The sequence below is a fragment of the Pinus tabuliformis genome, chromosome J, assembly GCF_031772625.1.
Source record: "Pinus tabuliformis cultivar Carrire ecotype Pingquan chromosome J, CPIR1, whole genome shotgun sequence".
In the NCBI taxonomy this organism is placed as follows: domain Eukaryota; kingdom Viridiplantae; phylum Streptophyta; class Pinopsida; order Pinales; family Pinaceae; genus Pinus; species Pinus tabuliformis.
In genome coordinates, this window is record NC_142295.1 from 28713769 (window position 1) to 28741114 (window position 27346).

Below are 27346 nucleotides of genomic sequence, written 5' to 3' on the forward strand. Positions count from 1 at the left end.
TCATTTGGTCAAGTAGAAAGGGATCATCACAAGAAAAGGGACTTATCAAAAGGTGTCTCTTTTAGAGAAACTACAACAAGGTCTATCAACAATTGGAGAAGAACAAAGTGTCGAAAGGAGGAAGTGCCGAAGAAACAAAGTGCTGGAAGGACTTGACTTGTGCTTGGAGGATATTCAAGTCAGGGGTCTAGGGTTTGGCATTGATCAAGAAGAAGCTTCAATAAGAGAAACTTACTAAAGGGTTTTCCTCTCAAGAGGAGAGGTTTTGGCCCTGGCAGAGAGCCAACATCTTGTGTTCTTGTTCTTATGTTTTGGTAGCAGTTTGATGAAGTACACACACATGCATTAATAAGAAGAAGAAGAAGAAGATTAAGCTAACAAGAAAAAGTAAAATGACTCCACAAATTATTTTCAAGTAATGGAGAATCACACTACACCTACTTGCTCTAGATTCTTCAGCATGAATCTCCAGACAACTATCAAATGTGCCCTTCGATGGTGACCCGTCTGATGTATATGACCACAAATTTTCAGATGGCATCATGTTAGTCGAACAAGATGTAACACAATGTGCTCTTGAACCTCCAAGCAACAATCAAATGTTGCCTTCGTGACCTATCTAGTGTATATAAATATGGGTTTTGAAATGGGGGTCGAACGAAACCATGATGTGGCCTCACAATGAAATGTGCTGGAAGTCGAATGGAACCATGACGTTGCTACGCAATGAAATGTGATATCGGACCACAATGTTAAGTTTTGTTAAGCAAGCCGTAATTTCCAATTATAATTTAAAAAAGATATTTAAATAATTATTGTTCGTACTAATTAACATGAATTATAACTATATTTATAATAAATATGAAATGTCACATTTAAATTTTCCATATAAACATAAAATTATATACTATTTTATATAATAAAATATTATTACATATGCTTTTTAATATTAATAATAATATATATTAATTATAATAATACTCAATGGCTAACCTCATTCGAACCCTATTAGAAAATTCGAATTGAAATTGAACTTAATCGTTGTCAAACTCGAATTCGAACCCGAACCATGTGACATAGATCCATACTTAGGCTAATTGAGCTTCATTGTCAGAGGAAAAGTCATGGGAAGAATGGTGCAGGATGACCCTAGTGGTCTTGTGGACCCAACGGATGCATATTAAATACCCTCGACATTGGCAAGACTGCTAAATTGGAACAGGGAGAACCCTTTGGTTAAGTTGTGCATGTGGGTACATTGCTAGCCAAAGGGCTCACGAATCCAATTTCTGATAATTGCTTTTGGGAGGGCGGGGGGAGGAACATAACCCACAAAGTAACCCAATATTGATCCTAGCTGAAGCAAATCACAAAAACCATCATACTTAGTATCAGCAGATTCAGTATTGGGGGGTTCAGGGAGAGGGTCATCATTACCTCATGGTAAACTTTTGTGCTAAACTTCAAAGGAGCTTTGGGAGCCATTGCCAGTAGCAGATTGAGAAACCCTGTTGTGTAGAATGAGGGACAAGTTGGGGGAGGCCATTGAGCTTTGTGTTATAGCGAAGACACCATTGGCTTGTCAAGTCATCTAGGCCGCAGTCAATGCTGCAAACAGAATGGATACTCACACAAGCCAGGAGATTGCCATCGTCAAGCTATCACATCAGCTTGATTGCTCAAAATCCTAGCTCAGTGCTTTCGTTCTTCTCACAAAAACTCATGGAAAGTAATTTTAAAGACTCAGGTGTACTTATGTTTATTATCACTATAATAAACATAATTGCTATTATTATTTTTAAGGTTTGTTGTTATTATTATTACTGAAACTATTAAAATTTGTCTTTGTTATTATTTATTATCATAATAATCCTTATTATTAAGAGTGAAGGGTAAAGGATTAGATTTCCTTATATTTGTTTTAAATGACTGGAAACCAGCTTTTACTATTCATCAACCCATATTCTCTATTTAAAGTTTTTATGGTGTTTTTATTATTAAGGTTTGTTGTTATTATTATTGTTGAAATTATTGAAATTTATCTTTGTTGGTATTTATTTTCATACTAATCATTATTATCAAGGCTGAATTTAGATTTCCTTATATTTGTTATGAATGACTGGAAGTGAACTTTCAATAGTCATCAATCCATCTTCTCTATTTAAATTATTACGGCATTTTAATTATTAAGGTTTTTTATTATTATTATTATTGAAATTATTAAAATTTATCTTTGTTATTATTTATTATGATAATAATCATTATTATTAAGGCTGAAGTGTAAAGAATTAATTTTTTTTTTTTTTTGGTTGTCAATGACTGTAAACCAACTTTCACTAGCCATGAACCCATCTTCTCTATTTAAGTTATTATTAAGTTATTATGGTGGCTTTTGGCTTTGCTTTATGCTCTGAGATATATATTGCTGAAATGGTTTACTTTATTTGCACTACTTCCTTGCCCTACTCAAATAAAATACTTGAATTGCCAACTTGTTCACAAATTTTTTCATTGATAATGCTTTTGGTTGGACTTGAGTGCTTTTGAATATTGTGGAATCCAGATAGGGACTGTGGATAACTTTAAAGCTGAATTATTTTTCTATTTTTTGTCATTTCAGGTGGCAACAGCTTCTTATAAATGGTTTCATTGGTTATGACACAATTCTCATGAACAGTTTGTTGACTTCTCGAGGTCAAGGTAATAAATCTACTATAGCTGTCTCATATAAGACTTTATGTGTCCATGTGCATAGTTTCGTGGATACATAAATTGATCTTCTAGAAGTATTACTTATTTGGGGGTTTATTATTTTTACTTATCTATAGGATACTATTGAAATGCTATTGGGTTGTGTTTGGTGCATTTAAATTGTTTCTATTTAATATTTGTGGATTATTGCAGGTTATCTCTATAACTTTCAAACGAAAGAGCTTTATGATCTTACTTATCCACAAGAGTTTATTGGAACACCATTCAGATTTGAAGGTTTGAACATTAATCTAGTCTTGCAAGTTAATTGGTTCTTGCATCAAAATTCCATCTATAGGAGTTTAATTACTCTTTCTTTGATTAAGTTAAATTAATTCTGTGTCTCTTATTTGTAGTAGAGACATGCATGCTTTTGGAGCTATTAATAAAGATCCAGTTTTTGGAATGTAGACGTTAACAAAATAGATTATTTTCTTGTAAGGTTAGCTTTAGCTATTTTAGTAGGTCAATGGATAAAGTTGTTAGGTCCCTATAATTCTAGTGTAGTCCCCTTATTGTTATTGTTAGTGTATCCCCCTATTATCATTGTTGTGCCCTTATATTATTATTGTTATGTAGGCTCTGATTATATTGTGAACCCTTAGACTCCTATATATTCAAAGGAGGTCTTTTCATTTGTATCATTGAAGATTGTTCATTTATGTAATGTAAAGGAGGTTGCACCCTCGAAAAGGCTATTTCTCAAGTCTTTGATCTATTTTTTTTTGTGAGTTAGTTGCGTAACATTTAGTATTAGAGCTTTGGATTCTAGGGTTCCGCTGCTTCAAACAGGCCATCTTGGTAGTTTCACTATAAATTTTTTTATATGAGGCTTAAAATGCTGAAATTTTGACCACGGGGAAATGAAATCTTGGTGAACATCGTGTAAAAATTTCAGATTTTGTTTCACTATATTTTCTGAGATATGGTCTGAAGAAGTTAAGGTTTTTGCAGGCTCCAGAATTCAATCTCAAATATGCGACCTAAGGAAAATCATCATAACTTTCTTTCCGAGCATCGGATTTGAATTTTGTAAAAAGTGGTTGAAATTGCACGAACTTTAGTTTTTTGTGTACAATTTCAGGGCCGAAGGTCAAAACAGTGACATGTGGCACTCCGTACAAGTTCGCTCTACTAAACCAGTGTATAATCAGGTTATCGTGGGATATTGGGCATAACTTTTTCTTGAAGAATCCAATCTTGGTCAGACTTGTGGCGTTGGAAATAAGACTCAAAGAGCTACCACAAGATGAAATTTCAGACCTTGGAGATCCAAAATTACAGAGATACAACAATTTCAATATCGAATTCCTAAAAGCCCACGGGGCTTTGGATTGACGGTGAATGGGTGCACTGTTAAGGCACTCCTTGCGATAGGTCACCGGTTCAAATCCCCCGTGGGTACTTAGGTTAGTCTTAACTAGAAAAAAAAAAAATATCGAGCTCCTAAAAAGCAAGAAAAAAGTGTTTTTTTGTATTTTGTTTTGTTTTGTTTTTGTTTTTTTTTTTAAATTTGCATAACTTTTGTTTGAAAAATCAATTTGAAGTGATTCAAAGGGCATAGTGAAGCATAGGTATCATTATGTGATTCCAAAATGCCTCGAAACAAAATAATGGGCACACCTAGTAAGCAACCGAAAAGATTTGCTATGACGCATGAAGAAAAGGAAGAAATGCAACATGATATATCAAAATTACGAGACCAAATTTAACAAATTTCACTCTCACAAAGAGTAACAAAAAATGAATTGGAAGCTAAGATGGATGGTTTGAAGAATGGTTTAAAATCCAACATGGAAGCAATGATGAATGTCAATATGGAAGATTTGAAGGATGGTTTAAAAACATAAATGAAAAGGGACTTGGAAGGTTTGAAGGAAGGTTTGACAAAGTTGCTACAAGAAATGCTTCCTAGTGTTGACAAGGTACTCCATGAAAATCATGATGAGGACAAAAGGAATACGAATTATGATTTTAGAGACTCTAATAGTGGTTTGAAGACTAACCACATTCCAAAGATCGATATGAGGAAGTTTGATGGCAAGGATCTGGTAACATGGATACTATAGATGGAACAATTCTTTGATCTACATGATGTGCCGCACACACAAAAGGTACACATTGCATCTTTATATTTAGAACAAAATCAGTTTGTGTGGTATCGATGACTTTGTTCTCGTAAATCAATTGTCACTTGGACAATTTTTGCAGAAGAATTGGTAGCACATTATGAGGATACAAAGAGCAATACCTTCTTTAGCCAATTGATAAATATCAAACAAAAGGGTTCAATGGTGAAGCACATTATGGACTTCCAAAGATTAAATATCAAGGTAAACGATATTCCAGATTAGCATAGGATTGATGTCTTCATAGGGACTTTAAAAGATAACATCCAACATGAGGTTCACCTTTGGGAACATGATTCATTGGAGAAGGCATTCAAGGTGGCAAGAAAAGTTGAAAGCAAAATTTTGGCAAGAAGGAAGTCTACCACTCTCAGCGATAAAGATGGTAGTGTTGCTGCTCTTAACCTTCCGCAACCTACAAGGTTGGTACCACAACAATTGGAGGAGAAAAGAGTAAAAGAGCTTTCTTACAGTTGTGATAGCAAATACACTAAAGGTCATAAGTGTGTAAAGAATTAATTATTTTACATAGATTGTGAAGAGGAGGAAGAAAATGAATAGGAAACATCAAAAGAAGAGGATATACACCAGGAACCAAAAAGAAGAAATGAATCCGACCATATCTTGCAATACCTTAGCAAGAATTACCATTCAAACTCTCAAGATAGAAGGATATATCAAGAAGAAAAAGATAATAGTGCTTATTGGTTCAGGTAGTACCCATAATTTTATTCATTGTAATATAGCCATGGAATTGAATGGTTTTCTATATCTAGCATCAAAGTGTCAAGTGATTGTTGCAAATGGAGGAACCATAAATTGCTTTGGAAAGTGCCATAATATCAAGCTAACCATAGGGGAATATGTATTGAATAGTCCAATGCTTTCCATTCCAATGGGTGGTGATGATGTTGTACTAGGAGTCCAATGGTTACAATCTTTGGGGACAATAACTTTTAGTTTTCAAAAACTTTTATTGAATTTTATTTGGGAAGGAAAGGAAATTGAATTAAGGAGTATCATAGGGAAACTAGGGAAGATAATTTGCTTTAATGGCATGACAGAGATTTTGAAGAAAGAACAATGAGGTGTAATTGCACAATTATGCTCACTAGAGGTTCAAACATCAAAATCATCTATTTCTCAAGGCATGTAAAAAGTCTTGGACAATCATTCCAAGGTATTTGAGACTCCTAAAGGCCTCCCATCTATTCGTGATTATGATCATGTTATTCACTTAATTCTAGGAAGTGTTCCTCCAAACATCAAGTCTTACAAATATCCCTATGCCCAAAAGAGTGAAATTGAACATATGGCTGCAGAAATGCTAGAGGCTGGTATAATTCAACTTTGTCAAAGTTCTTTCTCTGCTTTAGTAGTATTGGTGCACAAAAAGGATGGATCATGGCGTATGTGTCTATATTATAGAGAGCTCAACAAGCTCACTATTAAAGATAAATTTCCCATTCCTGTCATTGATGAATTGTTGGATGAATTATATGGATCAATTTACTTCACCAAGTTGGATTTTCGTTCACGATATCTTCAAATTAGAATAAAGACTAAAGATATTCTAAAAACAACATTCAGTACTCATGAATGTCATTATGAATTTTTGGTCACTAATGCACCTTCCACATTTCAAGATTTTATGAATTCCATTTTCAAACCCTTCGTTAGAAAATTTTTGTGAGTATTTTTTTATGATATACTAATCTACCACAAGTCTTGGAAAGATCATGTTCAACATGTGGACAGGGTGCTCAAACTATTGGAGGAGAAACAATTATATGCAAGAACCTTGAAATGTTTCTTTGGAGTACTGGAGGTGGAGTGTTTGGGACATATTGTATCTCATGAGGGTGTTAAGGTAGACCTTAACAAAATTAAAGCCTTTAAGGAATGGAAAATCTCCACAACCCTAAAGCATCTTCGAGGATTTGTTAGTTTGATAGGGTATTATCGCAAGTTTGTTAAGAATTATGGGAGAATAACAGTGCTTCTAACAACATTACTGAAGACAAATGCATTTTCTTGGACTCTAGAAGCAACTAGGGCCTTTGAACATCTTAAAGAGGCAATGTGCCAAGCATCGGTTTTAGCTACACTAGAATTCCCAAAAATCTTTATTGTGGAATGTGATGCCTCAAGAAATAGAATTGGTGGTGTTTTAATGCAAGAAGGAAGACCTATTGCTTTTGAAAGTCGTCCAATCAAGGGAAAGTATTTACACAAATCTATTTATGAGAAAGAAATGTTGGCAATACTACATGCACTAAAGCAATGGTGACCTTACCTAATGGGAAGATACTTCAAGGTAAAAACTGATCATGATAGTCTTAAATACTTTTTGGAACAAAGATTATCTTTAGAAGAGCAACAAATATGGGTCACAAAGGTGTCGGGTTATAAATTTGAAATGATCTACACAAAAGGGAAGCAAAATGTTGTTGCAGATGCACTCTCAAGAAAGGATGAGGATGTGGAAACATTGCTCTGTGCCATTTCTACTATCCAACCTGATTGGATAACTGAAGCAAGGGATGAATGGAAGAATGATGAAGAGGTGTGAACACTCATTCAAAAGTTGCAGCAAGATCCCAATATATCTAATACATTAATTTGGAAAAATGATTCATTATGGTACAAAGATTGCTTATATCTCTGTAAGAATTCCCAATTCAAATAGAAGATCCTTTTGGAATTGCACACCCCCCCCCTTAGGGGAGGGCACTCGAGATTTTAAAAAACTTACCACAGGGTCACGAAGGACTTTTTTTGGGATGGCCTTAAATCTGATATTTAGAAGTTTGTGGCAGAATGTTTGGTTTGCCAACAAAATAAAGTTGACACAATTAAGACTTCGGGTCTGTTACAACCTTTAGCCATTCCATGTCAGCGTTGGGAGGAGGTCTCAATGGATTTAGCCATAGGTTTAACCAAGTCTAAATGAGAGTGTCGTCATGGTGGTAGTTGATAGACATACCAAGTGTGCACACTTTTGTGCATTATCTAATCCTTTTAAAGCCAATATAGTTGCTATTACATTTATGGAAACAATTCAAAAGCTACATGGAAACCCAAAGATTATTGTAGTGACCGAAATCCCATTTTGACTAGAAATTTTTGGACATAGTTATTTTCTTGTCTTGGTACTCAATTAGCTCATAGCTCATCTTATCATCCTCAATCTGTTGGGAAAACTAAGATAGTGAACAAATGTTTGGAAGGATACCTTCGTTGCTTTGCATCTGATAAACAAAGATAATGGGTAAAGTGGTTACCTTTGGTTAAATGGTAGTGGTATAACACTTCCTTCCATATAGTGGCAAAAATGACCCCATTTATGGCACTTTATGGATATCATCCATTGTCCATCACATCATCTTTAAGAGAAAATTCTAAGTTTCAAGCAGTGAAAGATCATATCGAGCATCAACAAGAAGTTCTCCAACTCCTCAAGGATAACCTCACTCTAGCGCATAATTGAATGAAACAACAGGCAGATCAACATTGCAGTGAAAGAAGTTTTGATGTAGGCGACTGGGTATATTTACGGCTACAACCATACAAACACATGTCCCTCAAGCAAGCTAAGAAGCATAATAAATTATAACCCGAATACTATGGTCCTTACAAGGTGTTGCAAAAGATTGGTACTATGGCATACAAATTGGAGCTACCAGCATCTTCTCGAGTACACCTAGTTTTCCATGTTTCATGTTTAAAGAAGGTTATCGATGACAAACTCCCAGTTCAAACAATATTGCCAGAACTTGATGAAGAAGGAAAAATCATATTGGAGATGGAATAATGGATCATTTGTCAAATATTAAATAATTAAAGTTGTTGTTTTTAGTGAGACATTTATGGAGAAATTAGTGGAATGACAGACGAGATATTTGTGGATGATTATTGAGAGAATTGTGGAGTGATTTGAGCATTGATTGATTGAGAAATTTGTGTAGTTGACAAAATCCTGAGACCTCTTCTCATGTATAAATATATGTCTATGTTAATGAAATTTGATTGAGTTGGTGTGTGTGAGTTGTGTGCATTATTGTTAATATTTTATGTTCTGTAATTTATTTTTTGCTGTGTCGTGCTTTCTTTCATTTGGTATCAGAGCTAGTGGATTGATTTTTTTTTTTTTGATTGAATTTGGTGAGAAGACTAGTGTTGTTCCTGGCAATTTTATTGTTCTCAGTGAGTGATTTTGCTATTCGGGTGCATATGTTTTTTGTGCAGACTTGCATTGGAGGAAATATTGTGTCCAAACTCCAAAGTGTTGGATTTTAGATTGGTTCCAATTGTTGTGCGTGAAAACCTGCGTAAAGAACAAACCTGTATCTAGTGCCTATATGCAGGACTTGCATAAAGCAACATTGGAAGTGTGGATAGAGCTCACTGTTAAGGGACTTGCGTGCGTGCCTAAGGTCGAGGAGTTGAAATTTGCATGTTGCGTGGAGTGGTCGAGGGCGTGATACTGAGCACAATATTATGAAGCCCACTTGCTGTGTGACGTATGCATGAACTTTTTTATGAAGAGAAAGGTCAACGTGAAATCTGAAATAAGAAAGACATGAATTTTTTTCATGGATTTTTTTTATGAACTTTAATAGAGTTAACATGAAATATAAATAAAAGTTTAGTGACCTTTCTTGAAGTTTTAAATATTAGTTTCTTTTTGGTGCAATTAAAATTTGGAGTGCGCTTGAATGTTTCTTAAAGTGTGCATGACCCACTCCTTTATTTTGTAAAGGGGGCTTTATAAATGTGTAAAAGGGGATTAACATTTTCAATAAGGGAGATATAAGAAATAAAATGTGCTTTATAAGGTTGTAAATGGGGAATTAACAATTTTTAAAGGGAGATAGAAGAAGGTTTGAAATAATGAAAGGATATATAAGATGTAATGTTTTGAATGAATTGAGTTTTTTAGCTCTCTTTGTACTCTCTATTTAATAAAGATGATATTTTGTGGTGGTGGTTGAGTCCCAATTTTTCGGACATTTGGCTCTTGTCCTGGGTTGAAGTGGGACACATTGTGTTCATTGTGCACTTTCTTTCTCTAATTCTCTTACTCTCCTCATGGCTCCAAGCAGTATTGTATTACCTAAACTTGTTGTCATAAACTATTTTTATTGGAGCAAACATATGCAACCTATATTCATCACCAAAGATTTATGGGAACTTGTCACTGATGGATACACTATGCCTTCTCTTGATGAATACAAAGCATTAAGTGATGACAAAAAGAAATCTCTTAAGGAACTTATTAAGAAAGATAATGAAGAACTTTCACTTATAGAAAGCGCTCTTGAAGAATCTATATTTCCAAGAATCAGTGGTGCGATATCATCTAAAGAAGCATGATATATCTTAAAAAACACATATGAAGGTGTTGTTGTAGCTAAACTGCAAACATTAAGGAGGAATTTTGAAAATGCCCATATGCAAAGTAATGAATCCATTCATGATTACATCACAAAAATGCAAGATCGTGTTAATAAGATGAGGTCATTAGGAGAAGATGTTCTAGAAAGAAGGCTAATTGAAAAGATTATAAGAAGTGTTCTCCCTAAGTTTAAGATGGTCACTACCAGTAATATGGTCTCCAAAGATTTAAATACCATGAAAATTGATGAATCAAGTGGATTATTGTCAACTGTTGAAGAGAATTAACCATCTGAGCAAGTAGAACATGCCTTTTCTGCAAAGCATAGAGGAAGGGAAAGGAGCCGGGGTCAATATCATAATCAAAATCAAAACAGAAATCAACAAAATTCACATGGAAATGCATCTCCTTCGAGAGGTAGAGGAAGGAAACCCAGTCAATTTAGAGGAAGAGGCAGAGATGGATCTCGCGGAAGAGGACAAGGAAGAGATGGAGGCATAAATGGAGGAAGAGGTGGAGGACCACAATGTTATTATTGCTAAAAGTTTGGCCATCTTGAAAGAGATTGTTATGCAAAAATGCGAGATATGGAGCGAAAAGTTGCTAATACAGTTGTTGAAGAAACTGGGAATGAGAAGTTATTCATCTAGTCTGATGGCACATAGCGAAGAAAGTGAAGAATGGTATATTGATTCGGGATGTTCAACTCATATGACATCTCAAGAGGAGTTGTTTACCAAAATTAATGAGAATTATTCTGGGAAAGTCATATTTGGTGATGATAGTGTTTCTGAGGTGAAAGGGAAAGGCACAATTTCAATACCAATAGTACACGGAAAGAGGAAGTTAATTGAGGACACTTTGTTGACACCAGCATTGAAGAAGAACCTACTTTCTATAAGACAAATGATGGAGCAAAACTACAAATTAGTGTTTGATAATAAAGAATGCTTAATCATGGATAAGTTGAATCAAAATGTAGTTGTAGCAAGAAGTGAAATGACTGAAGATAGAATTTTCAAGCTCTTATTTGATTCAAGTAATTCACAAAGTTTGAATACAACAAAAGAAGCAACTATTAAGCTTTGGCATTATAGGATGGAACATCTGAATTTTCAGAGTTTGGTGCTGATGAGTAAGTAGAACATGGTGAATGGTCTTCCTTATATCAAGTTGGATGATAAAGTATGTGAAGGGTGTATCTTTGGGAAACAACATAGTGAAAGTTTCTTAGATAGATATGGAAGGCTAGAGTACGTCTAGCGTTGGTGCATTCAGATTTGTGTGGTCCAATGGAGACTGTCTTTTGGAAAGGCACTATTTTCTCACTTTCATCGATAATTATTCTAGGAAGATATGGGTGTATTTTCTGCAAGAGAACACTGAGGTGTTTTCTTATTTTCTTGAGTTTAAGGCTTTAGTTGAAAAACAAAGTGGTCTACAAATTCCCACCCTAAGAACAGATAATGGGGGAGAAAACAAGTCAAATGAATTTTTGAATTATTTCAGGAAGAATGGAATGAAGCGAGAGTTTACTAATTCATACTCTCCTCAACAAAATGATGCTGCAGAGAGGAAGAATAAGACCATAGTTGAAATGGCTAGGAGCATGTTAAAAACTAAGTCACTTGGAAATGAGTTTTGGGGTTGAAGCAGTACACACAACTGTATACACTCTTAATTGATGTCCTACAAAGGCAGTGTTGAATTTGACCCCAGAAGAAGCATGGTTAGGATACAAACCAAGTGTTACACATATGAAAGTTTTTGGTTGTACTGCATATGCACATGTTCCTAAGGAAAAGAGGAAGAAACTGGATGATAAGAGTGTGAAGTGTATCTTTATTGGATGTAGTACTGAAAGAAGAAGTTACAGGTTGTTTGATCTTTATTGGATGTACAACTGAAAGAAGAAGTTACAGGTTGTTTGACCCAGAGGCAAGGAAGGTGATAATAAGAAGACATGTTGTGTTTGATGAGCAGGGAATCTATTAGCCAGATCATGTACAATTTAAATTGAGGAAAGATGTTGTGAATGTTGGTGAAGAATCAAATTCCAAGTCACTAAAGATAAATGAAGTTTAGAAGAAGCTTAAGTGGCTTGAAAGGGGTCATTTAGAAAGTAGTATGTTGGATAGAAATTTTGAAAGAAGGGTTACTAGATCTCATAATTCTCTAGTGAATTATGCACTTATGGGATAGGTAATGAAAATGTATGAACCAGGGGATTATGCAAAAGCATCAAGAATGAAAGAATGGAATGAAGCTATGGACGCATAATTGAATCCCTTGGTGAAAAATGATACATGGGACTTGGTCAAATTACCAAAGGGAAAATATGTAATTGGAACTAAGTGTGTTTATAAAACAAAGTATAAATCAGATGGCACAATTGATAAGTATAAGGCTCATTTAGTTGCAAATGGCTATACATAGAAAGAAGGAATTGATTACACAGAGACATTTGCCTTAGTGGAAAAGTTGGATACAATCAGGATGGTTCTTGCATTAATTGCACAATACAAGTGGCCAATTTTTCAAATGGATGTTAAATAAGCTTTTCTAAATGGTTGTGGATGAAGAAATTTATGTGGAGCAGCCTGAAGTTTTTGAAGTGCCAGGAAAAGAAGATTATGTTTATAAGTTGAAGAAGGCCTTATATGGTCTTAAGCAAGTGCCAAGGGCATGGTATTCAAGAATTGATAAGTACTTTCAAGTTCACGACTTAGTTAAAAGTTTATCTGAGCCGAATCTCTATATCTTTTTGTTAGGATAGGACAGGACATTCTGATAGTTGTCTTATATGTTGATGATTTGATCTACACAGGGAACAATACAAAACTATTTCAAAGGTTTAAGGTTTAAGCAAGGTTGCCCACTGTCTCCTACCCTTTTTGGTTTATATATCGACAAGCTTGAGGAGTGGTTAAATTCGCAAGGGGATGATGGTATCTATTTGTGCAAGTTTGTTATAAGGCTTCTTTTGTATGCAGATGACCTTATTCTGATTGCTAAATCGGCTCTTGGTTTGCAAGAGCACTTACTATCCCTTGAGCATTTTTGCAGAAGTGTGGGGATGCAAGTCAATATCAGCAAAACGAAAGTAGTGGTCTTCTCTAAGAAAAGAAAACATAACCAACATAAGTTCTACTTTGAAGGCAACATTCTGGAAGAAGTTGCGGATTACAAATACCTCGGAGTTGACTTCAACAAAAATCTAAGCTGGAATGGTTGTAGAAAGAAAAGAACTTTGGGGGGTTGGAAAGCATTTTATGCTTTTCAAAATAGGTGTAGAGAGGCAGAGTTATGGGACTGGAAGACCACTCAAACTCTTTTTGGGCTTTTAGTGATTCCAGTGATTCTATATGGTTGTGAACTGTGGGCTAGTAGTACTTCCGACATGCAGTGGAGACAAATTGAGAAAATTCAGAAGCGTTTGATTACAAACAAATTTAAGATTAAAAGTGCAGTGCCTTATGATGTCTTGTTAAGTGAAACAGGGGCTGCTCCTATTGAAGCAATTGCTATGGTGCGAGTCATAATTTATTTAAAAAAAATTGAGCAAATGGAAGAGGGTAGATGGCCTAAGGTTGTCTTTAATGATAGATTGTGCAAGAGCAAAAAAACTTGGATGCAACAAAATAACAAATGGTTTAGTAAATGGGATATTTGCTTGAACGCGTGCCCCATAAACAGCAAAGAGATAAAAGCTTTTGTTATGGAAAAGTTCCACAAATGTACTTGGGAGAAGGAGCTAGGAAGAAAGAAAAATTACTATATTGAAGTGTTTAATCCCACTCATAATCATCAACCAAAAGCATACATAGAGGCCAATATCTCTTGGAGAGCCAAAATTCTTATTGCTCAGTTAAGGACTAATTCTCATCAACTTCGTTGTGAAACAGGGCGCTGGAAAAGGCCAAAGGAAGTGAGGGAGGAAAGGGTATGCATTTTTTGTTCTTCCGGAAAAGTGGAAACAGAAAAACATTTCATTTTAGAATGTGAGGCCTTCAAAGACAACAGGGAAAGTTATGCAGATACGCTGGCAGCTAGCTCTTGGGATAATCTATTTAACGAGGGGTTTGTCGAGAAGACGGGAGCATTTATTGTGAAGCTTCACAAAAAAAGGGTCGAATACATCAAGCAGATGAAGAAACAATCTGTCCCATAGGCTATCTTTAGCCTCGTGGACATTAAAATAATTTTTTCCTTTCTTTCTTTCTTCTATGATTGTTGAGTTTGAGATGACAGATCTTGGTGAGTTGCATTATTTTTTGGGTATTGAAGTTTGGCAGGAGGAAGATGGTATTTTCATGTCACAAGCCCAAGTATACTTGGGACTTTTTGAAAAAGTTCAGAATGTTGAGTTGCAAGCCAGCGACAACTCCTTTGGAAGTTGGGTTGAAGTTATATGGACATGATGACTCCAATTCAGTTGATGTTACTGTGTATCGTCAATTTGTTGGAAGTTTGATCTACTTAACTACAACTCGACCAAATATTTCTTTTGCAGTCAGTATGGTATCAAGATTTATGGCAGAACCCAAGGAAGTACATTGGAAAGTAGCAAAGAGGATTTTAAGTTATTTGTGTGGAAGATTTCAGGTTGATTGGTTATGCAGATTCAGATTGGGTTGGATGTATGGATGACAGGAAATCAACTTCAGGGTATTCATTTAGTATGGGTTTAGCGGCAGTTGCTTGGAGTACTAATAAGCAACCTACAATATCTCTCTCAACAACAAAAGTAGAGTATAAAGCGACAATGAAAACAACATGCGAAGCAGTTTGGTTAAGAAGAATTCTAGAGGATCTATATGAGTAACAAGAGCAACCCACTCAATTGATGTGTGATAATCAAAGTGCTATTCAGTGACCAAGAATCTAGTATTTCATAAGAAGACCAAGCATATTGATATTCAGTATCATTTTGTTTGGGATCTGGTTCAGCAAGGAGTGATCGAGATCAAGTATTACAGAACATATGAAGAGGTAGTTGATATATTCACCAAAGCACATTGTCTAAGGAAAAGTTCTGCAAATTGAGAGATGGTATTGGAATATTTCCAAATGATCATTATGGGGGAGAAACGCTGGAATAATGGATTATTTTTCAAATATTAAATAATTAAAGTTGTTTTTAGTGAGACATTTATGGAGAAATTAGTGGAATGACAGACAAGAGATTTGTGGATGATTATTGAGAGAATTGTGGAGTGATTTGAGGACTGATTGATTGAGAAATTTGTGGAGTTGACAAAATCTTGAGACCTCTCCTCATGTATAAATATATGTCTATGTTAATGAAATTTGATTGAGTTGGTGTGTGTGAGTTGTGTGCAGTATTGTTAAATATTTTATTCTTTGTTATTTATTTTTTACTATGTTGTGCTTTCTTTCAATTGGAGCTTGAAGCAGTCATGGAAACAAGAAGCCGACAACTACGAAATCGATCAATTTTAGAGTATCTAATTAGGTGGAAGGACTTACCCGTTGAAGATTCTACACTAGAGGATGAAAATTTTATACAAAAGCATCTAGATCTACTCAAGCGTTGAAGACAACACTTTTTTTGAAGGAGAGGGGCATGTTAGGTACCTATAATGCTAGTGTAGTCCCTTATTGTTATTGTTAGTGCATATCTGCCTATTATTATTGTTGTGCCCATGTAGCCCCCCTAATTGTTATTGTTGTGCCTTCACATTATTATTGTTATGTAGGCTCTGATTATATTGTGACCCCTTAGACTCCTGAGTCCTATATATACCAAGGAGGTCTTTTCATTTGTATCATTGAAGAATTGTTCATTTATGTAATGTAAAGCAAGTTGCCCCCTCGAAGAGACTATTTCTCAAGTTGTTGATCTATCTTTTCTTCTATTTTGTGAGCTGGTTGCATAACAAAAGTAAAAACACATCTCCATTTAATTTGATGGATTGTATTCTTTGAGTAGGCAAAGAAATTGTGAAAGATCATTTGAATAAAGAAGAAAGATAAAAACAAAGAAAATATATTATTGTCCATGACGACCAAACGAAGTCAATAAAACTAGAAAGTACAAGTTATAATGGTATAATGTGAGAGTGCCAAAGGCAAACTCTTAGATGCAAAATTAAGTACATGATAAATAATAGAAAGGGGTAAACACAGTTAAATTTTAGAAAAGAAATAGCGATAGGTACTGCTTTATGCAAGAAGTGAAACACTATTCTGCACCGCAAGTAGAAGAGGGGTGCATATCATAGTTGTCAACCATTACGATGGTACCATTGTAGAACCTGAGAATATTCTCTTAGGAGTGACCTGCACCAAGTGAAATAGGTTGGGTAATCTTTAGGGGAAGCTATCTGCTACTTGCTGGATGTCTCGTGAGTCCTAACATTCAAGACCAATGAGAGAAACCTATGATGGACATATCACTGCTTGACCTGGATTGGGAAATGATCCCATGTTGGAGTCTATTGGTGGAATGGGTATGTCTTGGTGAAGGTTACAGAGTTTGTGGATGTGGATTTGAATTGACAGAGAATCAGTCTGGGTGTGATAACTATCTCAAATTTAAAAATAGTAGGTGTGGTAACCCAAATATATATATATATCGAATCAACAACTATTGTGGTCCCATACTCTTGTGACACGGGGTCGATTCCATCCACCACCACTAAAACCACTAGGTCTACACGCCTGCCCCTAATGTAGACACATGCAAGTTGGGGTTTGATCCAAGGATCTCATAATCTTTACAAACATGCTTTGCAAAGTGATCTACACATCGGGGGTTTTTATAATTGTTAAAATTTGGGTACCAGAGGACAAGTGGTTCCCTAATGCTTTGATCTTTGGCTTAGGGAAAAGTGTCCAAATTTATTTTTTACTTTGATCCTAAAGTGAATTTATAAGTGGTAAAGTCAATTTAATTTAAAAGTCACTTTATAAGTGGTAAAGTTATATTCTAATTTAAAAGTGACTTTATAAGTGGTAAAGTTACACTCTACTTTAAAGGTGACTTTATTAAAGTGAATGAAGAATTACAAAGTGAAAAAGTGACTATGGAAATAAAAGGCTAAGTGGGTCTTTATTTAAGTGGGTGAGTTAAAAAATAGAAAGTGAGAATTACACATTTATTTTCATCTCTAGATCTAAATGAATCTCAACCATTAGATCTTAGGGTAACCCAAAAGGTCATTTAGAGAATAAAAGGAGAAGAAAAGAGAAAAGATCAATTCATTCTTTCATGAGCATTTGAGAGAAAGAGAAGAGAGAGCAATGAGAGAATTTCTGAGCAGTGAGGAAGTGAAGGAGAGTAGCAAGAAGACATTTCAGCAAATATGGGCAGTAACATTTATTAGCACGCATCCCAAGGAAAAATCGTACAACAGGAGAAAGGCACAAAAATCGAGGAAGAGGGACAACAAGTTCTAGGCACATTTTTTGAGGCTGGCTGTACAACGTTTAATGTTTTATTGCTGTAAAAATTTCTGTTTTCGCTGTTTGCTGATTGGCACGATTTTCGAGGTGGAGTTCAAACATGGAAATCGAGATAAGTTGTAATTTGTGGTTGCTGAAATTTTTACTGTGTATTTCAGTTTCTCTGTAAAATCATTTTCAGAAATAAAGAAGAGATCTCAAACTGGTTTTCCCCAAGAGTTGTAGGGGGGTTTTCCAGGGTTACATTGACCAAAAACCACTGTGTTATTTTCTGTGTGTGGCTGTCATAATTTTGCTGTGTTTTATTTGTGCAATTTCAGCAGTTGTGAAATATCTAAATTTGTTTTTTCAGAAAAATATTATCATTTCCAGATTTTAGAGTTTTTATCATGCTTGGATTTAAAACTAAGTGCATGGAGTGATAAGGAAAACCGATGACCACAGTGGGGGTTGAAATTTCTTCATGTTATCAGAAGCTTGGTTGGCTGAAAAGTCCAGTTTGGGATAGCAAAGTGAAAATTACAAGAAGCTGATTTTTACACAAAAAACATAAACCTTTACCACAGATTTGAAAATTTCAATTTGGTAGGACAGTGAAACATGTCTTTGGGTTTGAGAGTTGAAGACAGGTTGGATGGGCAGAACAACTACAGTGCATGGAAGGAGAGAATCCAGAACATCTTTGAGGAAGCAGAAATCTGGGCCATTATGGTAAATACCACACAAAATCGAGTAGTAGTACCTGCTGACCTTGTACAGTTCGTAGAGTTTAACAAAAAGAATGCTAAGGCAAAAAGATTGATTCTGGAAAGAATCAAAGACCATGTCATTCCTCATGTGAGAGGAAAGACTTATGCACATGAGATGTGGACAGCCTTGACCAGTCTTTACCAGGGCTCAAATGAAAATAGAAAAATGGTCCTAAAGGAGAAACTGAATGCCATTAAAATGGCTAACACTGACAGTGCTACAACATACGTCACAAAGATCACTTCAGTGAGAGATGAGTTGGCAGCGGTAGGTGAAATCATTGCACCCACTAAGTTGGTGAGAATTGCTTTGAATGGTCTTCCCAAGACTTGGTAGAATTTTGTGGATGGCATTGTTGCACGGGAAAACCTTCCCGATTGGGAGAGGTTGTGGGATGATTGCATTCAAAATGAGATCAGAAAGAACCATCTTGGGGCAGCCAAACAGGTGGAGGAGGATGACAATGTGGCATTGTTAGCAAGAGGCAAGAAGGGCAGAGCAAAGAAGCAGACAGAGCAAAGAAGCAAGCTTGCAACAGTGGAGGCAAAAGCAAAGGTAAAGGCAAGCAATAGAACAAGGAGAAGGGGTATTCCAAAGTCAAATGTTGGAATTATCAGAAGTTGGGACACTATGCTGTTGTGTGTCCGGAGAAGAAGAACAAGAAAGGGAAAGACAAACCCATGGCAACTTCTACAGAGATAGAGAGCTTCTCAGAGAGATTTGATTGGGAGTTTGGGTTCATAGCTTATGAGGCCACTAGTGCAAGATCACCTGCCATACAGGTTCAGAGGGGGTGTGCATTCCCCGCTACTAGCAGAACATCTTCTAGCATTTGGTATGTTGACAGTGGCGCTTCTCGCCACATGACAGGAGTCAGAGAGTACTTCTCAGAGCTTTCACAGGGTGATACTGATATGGAGGTAGTACTTGGTGATGACAACATTGTTAGAGCAGTCGGTGTGGGGACATTGACATTTGATAGGGGACCCAAACCTCCCTTGAAAGTGTCAGATGTTCTATATGTGCCTAGAATGAAGAAGAACCCTATATCCGTCTCAACACTTGAGGATATAGGGTATGATGTGTTGTTCAGGAGAGGGCAGGTGCTTATATATCCTAGGGGAACTCCAGCTTCTTCAGCTAGAGAGATTGGTGTGCACCATGCCAAGGTGTACAAGTTCTCATTCTAGCCCTTGATGGCATTGAGCAGCAGCACCCGAGACAGAACCGACACCAGATCTAGCAGTTTAGAGTTGTGTGAGATTTGGCACTGCAAGATGGGGCACATGTATCATGGGGCCTTGAGTACATTGCAGGAGATCACCACTAGTGTGCCAGATTTCAGTTCTGATCACCTTGATGTATGCAGAGGATGTGCTATGGGGATGTTTTCCAGATCCCCTTTTCCCAGCAGTGACAGCAGAGCGATCGAGATCCTTGACTTGATACATGCCGATGTGAGTGGTCAAATGTCTCATGTATCATTGAGTGGCTATGAGTACTATGTTTTATTCATTGATGACCACTCCAGGAAGACATGGATTTATTTCTTGAAGACCAAGAGTGAGGTCTTCAAGCGGTTTCAAGAGTTCAAAGCTCTTGTGGAGACCCAGACAGGTAGGAAGATCAAGGTCCTCAGGTTGGACAATGGAGGGGAGTATACCTTTGGTGAGTTTGTTGATTTTTGTGCTGAGGGAGTTCACAGTTCCTTACTACCCCAACCAGAATGGGGTTGCAGAGAGGAAGAACAGATCCATTGTAGGGCTTGCCAAAGCCATGCTTCATGATCAGGGGTTACCTTTACATTTGTGGGTAGAGGCCTGCAACACTGCTGTGTACTTGCAGAACAAGAGTCCACATCGTGCCTTGGGGAATGTGACTCCGGATGAGGCTTTTTCTGGGAAGAAGTCTGATGTTGGGCACTTTCGTATCTTTGGGTGGCTTACATATTCCTATGTCCCCAACGAGAACAGGACCAAGCTAGAGCCCACTACAGAGAAGGGCATCTTTGTGGGTTATAGCGAGACATCGAAAGCTTATTGGATTTATATTCCTACGCAGAGGAAAGTGGTTGTTAGGCAGGATGTGAAGTTCGAGGAGGAGAGAGCTTTAAGGAGGTCACGGGAGTTGGAGTATCCAGAGTCACCAGACCCTCAGGAGTAGCTGAGTCAGTCATAGGGATCCAGTGGTCAGGGATCAGGAGGTACGTCGATTACAGTGTCAGGTCCATCAGTGAGCAGTGGCTCTCAGAGTCAGGTGGGTGGTTCTTCAGGCAACATGCAGGGCAATCCGTAGAGTAGTTCACAGGGTAGTCCACTAATGGATAGGTCGCATGATACTTCAGCATCTACAAGCACAGGTTCAGGCATGAGGTCAGTGGACAGGCCTTCAGGAGTTCAGGCTTCTGATGATGATGAGGATTCTTTCACTCCAGCGGGAGAAGTATGCTCAGGGAAGAGGAAGCCCAAGTGGCTTCAAGATACCTTGCGCGAGGCCACATCAGTTGTTGGGCCAAAGAGACAGGTTAGAGAGAGTAAACCACCTGAACGGTTTTGTAGTTACATGGCATTGGTAACAAGCATTTTTGACTCCGAGCTTTCTAGTTATGAGGAGGCAGCTAGCCAACATGTTTGGAGAGAGGCCATGATGGAGGAGTATTCTTCTATTATGAAGAATGATGTTTGGGAGGTAGTGTGCCGAGGCCTGAAGGTAAATCAATTGTTACTTCCAGGTGGCTCTACAAGATAAAGCACGCTGTAGATGGTAGCATCGAGAAGTTCAAGGCTCAATATGTGGCGAGAGGGTTCTCCCAGGTAGAGGGAGTTGACTATGAGGAGACCTTCGCTCCCGCAGCTCGGTATACATCTATTTGCTCCATTATATCGATTGCAGCAGAGATGGGTTGGAAGATCCACTCTATGGATGTGAAGACCGCATTTCTCAATGGCTTCATTCAGGGGGAGGTTTATATTGAGCAGCCGCAGGGCTTTGAGGTGCATGGGAAGGAGTCCCATGTATGCAAATTGAAAAGGGCACTCTATGGCTTGAAGCAAGCTCCTAGAGCTTGGTACTCGAGGATTGATACATACTTGCAGCAGTTAGGTTTCACAAAGAGTGAGGCTAATTCGAACCTATATTTCATTGTGGTGGGTGAGGAGCCTCTCAACCTGGTGTTGTATGTTGATGACTTGATCATCACTGGTGCAGAGAGACTCATTGAGGGCTGCAAGAGAGATCTTGCTTCAGAGTTTGAGATGAAGGATATCAGCTTGATGCATTATTTTTTGGGACTGGAGGTGTGGCAGGAGGAGGGGCATTTCTGATCCAGGTGGATGTTGGTGGCCACCCACCTATCCCACTTGGACCCCCACAACTGTCTCTTTTAGTTTTTCAGTTTCCTTAATTGTAGCACAATTTACTATTTTTTAGTAGTTTTTGGGAAAATTGGGGGCAACATGGGATAGATCTTTCTGACGAGCTATTGTGCGCATCAAACGAAGATCGTATGCCAAAGTTACGACCCTCGGAAGTTGGTGTACCAATTTACCCAAACGGGGCCCACAATTTGGCGTTTCATCTCCTAGGGTTAGGATTTTGGATGTTTAGGGTTTTCCATTGTTTCTCAACAATAAATAGGCCTTTGAGCCTCATTGTAACACAGTTCAGAGGCATGTAGCCGCCACATCTCTTCTCAGAGATAAGCTACCATTGCCCTAGCTAGTTTATTTCCATTTATGTTTGTAAGCATATTTCAGTATTTTACATTAATGAAATGAAGTATTATTTCTGTTGCATCTCTGTATTTATGGTTATTTTTGTAATTTATTGTGTTTCTGTTTAAATTTGGATTAGTGGTATCAGAGGGGTCTACTCTTTCTCTGTTTTTCTTTGCATGTCCCCAACGAGGTCAGGATATAAGGAGTTAGGGCTTGAAATGGTCGAACCTTTGCAAGACCAGCGTCGCAAATCCTGACGGCCTCCCATGATGGATGAAAAGAATGACGAGGGGGCAAGATATCCTATCAAAATCTTGCTTGAAGAAGCCCTCGAGCGACAAAGGTACGCGTTGATGGACAACTTTGCCCAGATCCTTCAGTGGCGACCTAGGAGTGATGCATTGGCTTCCAACAACTACTCTGGAAAAGCCACACCCTTTAAGGCACAAGTTAATTTTGAAATCCCCATATTCGAGGGTCAAATAGACGCAGATGTCGTAGATAAATGGTTAAATTTGTTAGAAGGGTATTTTTCTGTTCATGATTTTTCCAACCAACAAAAGATCACTTTTTCACTTCTCAAAGCAGCCCCCCACGTCAAGGACTGGTGGGAAACCTACTGTGAACAGAAGGATGAAAATACGACCTCGCTGTTTTCAGCCACTCCCACTTGGAATTCATTCCGGGACGCCATCAAGGGGCAGTATTACCCTGTCAAAAGCTATGAGGACAAATACATAAAGTGGACCATGCTGCGGCAGGGAAGGGACCAAGATGTGTCGGAGTTCACAAACATTTTTCATACCCTTTGCACATAGTTGGGTATCAAGGACTCTGAGCTACATTTGGTACTCAAATACCATGACTGCCTACACAGATACATCCAAGAAGAGATGGAGTTCCTAAACATCTCCTTGCTCGGCATGGCGTACCGATATGTTGTCAAAATTGAGTAAAAGTTCAAACAGAAGAAGCGAGACTTTGGATCTGTGAATCTGAGGACCAAAGGACAAAGCCAAGGCGGGGTGACCCAAGACAACCCGTCGAAGCCGCAAGAAAATAACAACACCACGAAGTCGAGGAAGGACACATGAAAGTGGTGTGAGTTCCACAAGAGCCCCACTCACAACACAAGTGAGTGTCAGACCAAACAGTCACTGGTGGCCGAGTTGAAGGCTTCAGAATCAGATGCATGTTCCGACCCTGAGTCAGAACCCGACAAGGGGAATGGCAAAGGGAAGCAGATCATTGGTGCGGAGCCCAGCGTCACTGTTGTCACAGCCAAGATCCAGAAGAATGAGCCTGAAGACCCAGATGAGGGGGAGCGTCTTTTCCACTCACAAATGTGGGTAAAGGGTTCACCACTACAATTCATTGTTGACACTGGGAACCAGAAAAACCTCATTTCAGCAGAGGTTGTGAAGCGGTTGGGCCTATCAACTACACCACACCCGCAGCTGTACAATATCAGGTGGCTTCACCAAGGACGAGATCTTTGAGTTCGCCAGCAGTGTCGCCTTCCCTACAGCATCAAACCCTTCACATACGAGGTATTGTGTGATGTTGCACCTCTGGATGTTTGTGATGTACTATTTGGCCAACCATACTTGTGGAGGCGACATGTTGTGTATGAGTCAAGGCCTCGCGCTGTTATTATTACTTTGGGTAATTCATTACACAGGATATCGGAGGTAGCCCCACCTACTGTTACCTCTTTGATCTCTGCTAAGAAATGCAGGAAGATCGTCTCCCAGACTAGGAAATTCATTTTTTGTTTGGTTCGCTCCCAAAGTAAGGGGAAGATCGTAGCCACATCGATGACCCCTGCGAAGGGTTCCTCCACACAGCAGCAGCAACAAAGGGATATGGTCATGATAGAACACAGGAACAACTTCTCCTCACCCACAGGGGTACCACACAAGTTTCAGGTGGGTGACAAAGTCTAGTTGCATCTGTAGAAAGAACTCCTGACAAGAGCCCATTAGAAGCTCAGACCACTCCGACATGGTCCTTACAACATTACCAAGGCTGTGGGAAACAATGCTTTGGAGCACAACATTCCTCCATTCCTTCGCTTGCACCGAGTGTTCAATGTGGAACACCCTCGACCATGCTTCCCACCATTACTGGACACATCAGAGATTGCAAAACAACTCACCAGGGACCAAGCTCAGAAGATGGAGGAACTCAACGCAATGGGGACCATTGCTTCCTAAGGGGGGAGGAATGATCTAGGTGAATGTTGGTGGCCACCCACCTATCCCGCTTGGGCCCCCGCAACTGTCTCTGTCAGTTTTTCAGTTTCCTTATTTGTAGCACAATTTACTATTTTTGGCAGTTTTTCGGGTCCTAAACTTCTGGAGCCGTTTTGAGGCCCTAAACTATGCTTTTTGGGAAATCTGGGAGCAACATCGTTCCATGGACTAATGTTGCTCTTCCCAAAGTTGTAGTGCTTGGATAGATCTTTCTAACAAGCTATTGTACACGTCAAATGAAGATCATGTGCCAAAGTTACAACCCTAGGAAGTTGATGTACCAACTTACCCAAAACGGGGCCCACAATTTGGCGTTTCATCTTCTAGGGTTAGGTTTCGGGTTGTTAAGGGTTTTCCATTGTTTCTCAACAATAAATAGGCCTTTGAGCCTCATTGTAATAGAGTTCAGAGGCATGTAGCCGCCACAGCTCTTCTCAGAGATAAGCTAACATCGCCCGAGCTGGTTTATTTCCATTTCTATTTGTAAGCATATTTCAATATTTTACAGTAAGGAAATGAAGTATTATTTCCACTGCATATCTGTGTTTATGGTTATCTCTGTAATTTATTGCGTTCTTGTTTAAATCTGGATGAGTGGTATCAAAGCGGTTGCTTTTTCTCTGTTTTTCTTTGCATGTCCCCAACGAGGTCGGGATATAAGGAGTTAGGGCTTGAACTGGTCGAACCTTTTGCAAGACCAGCCTCGCAAATCCCGACGGCTTCTCATGGTGGATGAAAAGAAAGATGAGGGGGCAAGAGATCCTATCAAAATCTTGCTTGAAGAAGCCCTCGAGCAGCGAAGGAACGCGATGATGGACAACTTTGCCCAGATCCTTCAGCGGCTACCCAGAGGCGACACATTGGCTTCAACAGCTGCTCTGGAAACGCCACACCCTTTAAGGTACAAGTTAATTTTGACGCAGATGCTGTAGATAAATGGTTAAATCTGCTAGAAGGTTATTTTTCTGTTCATGAATTTTCGAGTCGGGGAAAAGATTGTTTTCGCTCTTCTCAAAGCAGTCCCCCATGTCAAGGACTGGTGGGAAACCTACTGCGAGCAGAAGGATGAAAGTACAGGCTCGCTGTTTTCAGCGGCACCCACTTGGAATTCATTCCGGGATGCCATCAAGGAGCAATACTACCCTGTCAAAAGCTATGAGGACAAATACATAAAGTGGGCCATGTTGCGACAGGGAAGGGACCAAGATGTGCTGGATTTCACAAACATTTTTCATACCCTTTGCACACAGTTGGGTATCAAGGACTCTGAGCTACATTTGGTACTCAAATACCGCGACTACCTACACAGATACATCCAGGAAGAGATGGAGTTCTTGAACATCTCCTTGTTCGGCATGGCGTATTGATACGCTGTCAAAATCGAGCGAAAGTTCAAACAGAAGAAGCGAGACTTTGGATTTGCGAATCCAAAGACCAAAGGACAAAGCCAAGGCGGGGTGACCCAAGACAACCCGTCGAAGTCGCAAGAAAAGAACAACACCACGAAGTCGAAGAATGACACAGGAAAGTGGTGTGAGTTCCACAAGAGCCCCACTCACAACACAAGTGAGTGTCGGACCAAGCAGTCGCTGGTGGTCGAGTTGAAGGCTTCAGAATCAGATGCATGTTCCGACCCTGAGTCATAACCCGACAAGGGGAATGGCAAAGGGAAGTAGATCATTGATGCGGAGCTCAGCGTCACTGTTGCCACCGCTAAGACCCAGAAGAATGAGCCTGAAGACCCAGAGGAGGGGGAGCATCTTTTCCACTCACAAATGTGGGTGAAGGGTTCACCGCTGCAATTCATTGTTGACAGTGGGAGCTAGAAGAACCTCATTTCAGCAGAGGTCGTGAAGCGGTTGGGCCTATCGAGTACACCACAGCCGCAACCGTATAGTATCGAGTGGCTTCACCAAGGACGAGATCTTCGAGTTCGCCAACAGTGCAGCCTCCCTACAGCATCAAACCCTTCACAGACAAGGTATTGTGTGATGTTGCACCTTTGGATGTTTGTGATGTACTATTTGGCCAGCCATACTTGTGGAGGCGACATGTTGTGTATGAGTCAAGGCCTCGCGCTGTTATTATTACTTTGGGTAATTCATTACACAGGATATCGGAGGTAGCCCCACCTACTGTTACCTCTTTGATCTCTGCTAAGAAATGCAGGAAGATCGTCTCCCAGACTAGGAAATTCATTTTTTGTTTGGTTCGCTCCCAAAGTAAGGGGAGGATCGTAGCCACATCGATAACCCCTGCGAAGGGTTCCTCCACACAGCAGCAGCAACAAAGGGATATGGTCATGACAGAACACAGGAACAACTTCTCCTCACCCACAGGGGTACCACACAAGTTTCAGGTGGGTGACAAAGTCTAGTTGCATCTGCAGAGAGAACTCTTGACAAGAGCCCATTAGAAGCTCAGACCACTCCGACGTGGTCCTTACAACATTACCAAGGCTGTGGGAAACAATGCTTTGGAGCACAACATTCCTCCATTCCTTCGCTTGCACGAGTGTTCAATGTGGAACACCCTTGACCATGCTTCCCACCATTACTGGACACATCAGAGATTGCAGAACAACTCACCAGGGACCAAGCTCAGCAGATGGCGGAACTCAACGCAATGGGGACCATTGCTTCCTAAGGGGGGAGGAATGATCTAGGTGGATGTTGGTGGCCACCCACCTATCCCACTTGGACCCCCACAATTGTTTCTGTCAGTTTTTCAGTTTCCTTATTTGTAGCACAATTTACTATTTTTGGCAGTTTTTCGGGTCCTGAACTTCCGGAGCTGTTTTGAGGCCGTAAACTTGCTCTTCCCAAAGTTGTAGTGCTCGGATAGATCTTTCTAACGAGCTATTGTACGCGTCAAACGAAGATCGGGTGCCAAAGTTACGACCCCGAGAAGTTGATGTAC

The 27346-nt window shown here is 38.9% G+C and overlaps 1 protein-coding gene across 2 annotated transcripts in view; it reads left to right on the forward strand.

Annotated features, from left to right (window-relative positions):
• Positions 1–27346, forward strand: part of LOC149225264 (membralin-like protein At1g60995) — a 180088-nt gene that overhangs the window by 122340 nt on the left and 30402 nt on the right. For both annotated transcript variants that reach the window (XM_089377036.1, XM_089377035.1), the window contains 2 exons: positions 2621–2700; positions 2905–2988. In XM_089377036.1, coding sequence (XP_089233162.1) covers positions 2621–2700; positions 2905–2988 — 164 coding nt within the window. The remainder of the gene's footprint in view (positions 1–2620; positions 2701–2904; positions 2989–27346) is intronic.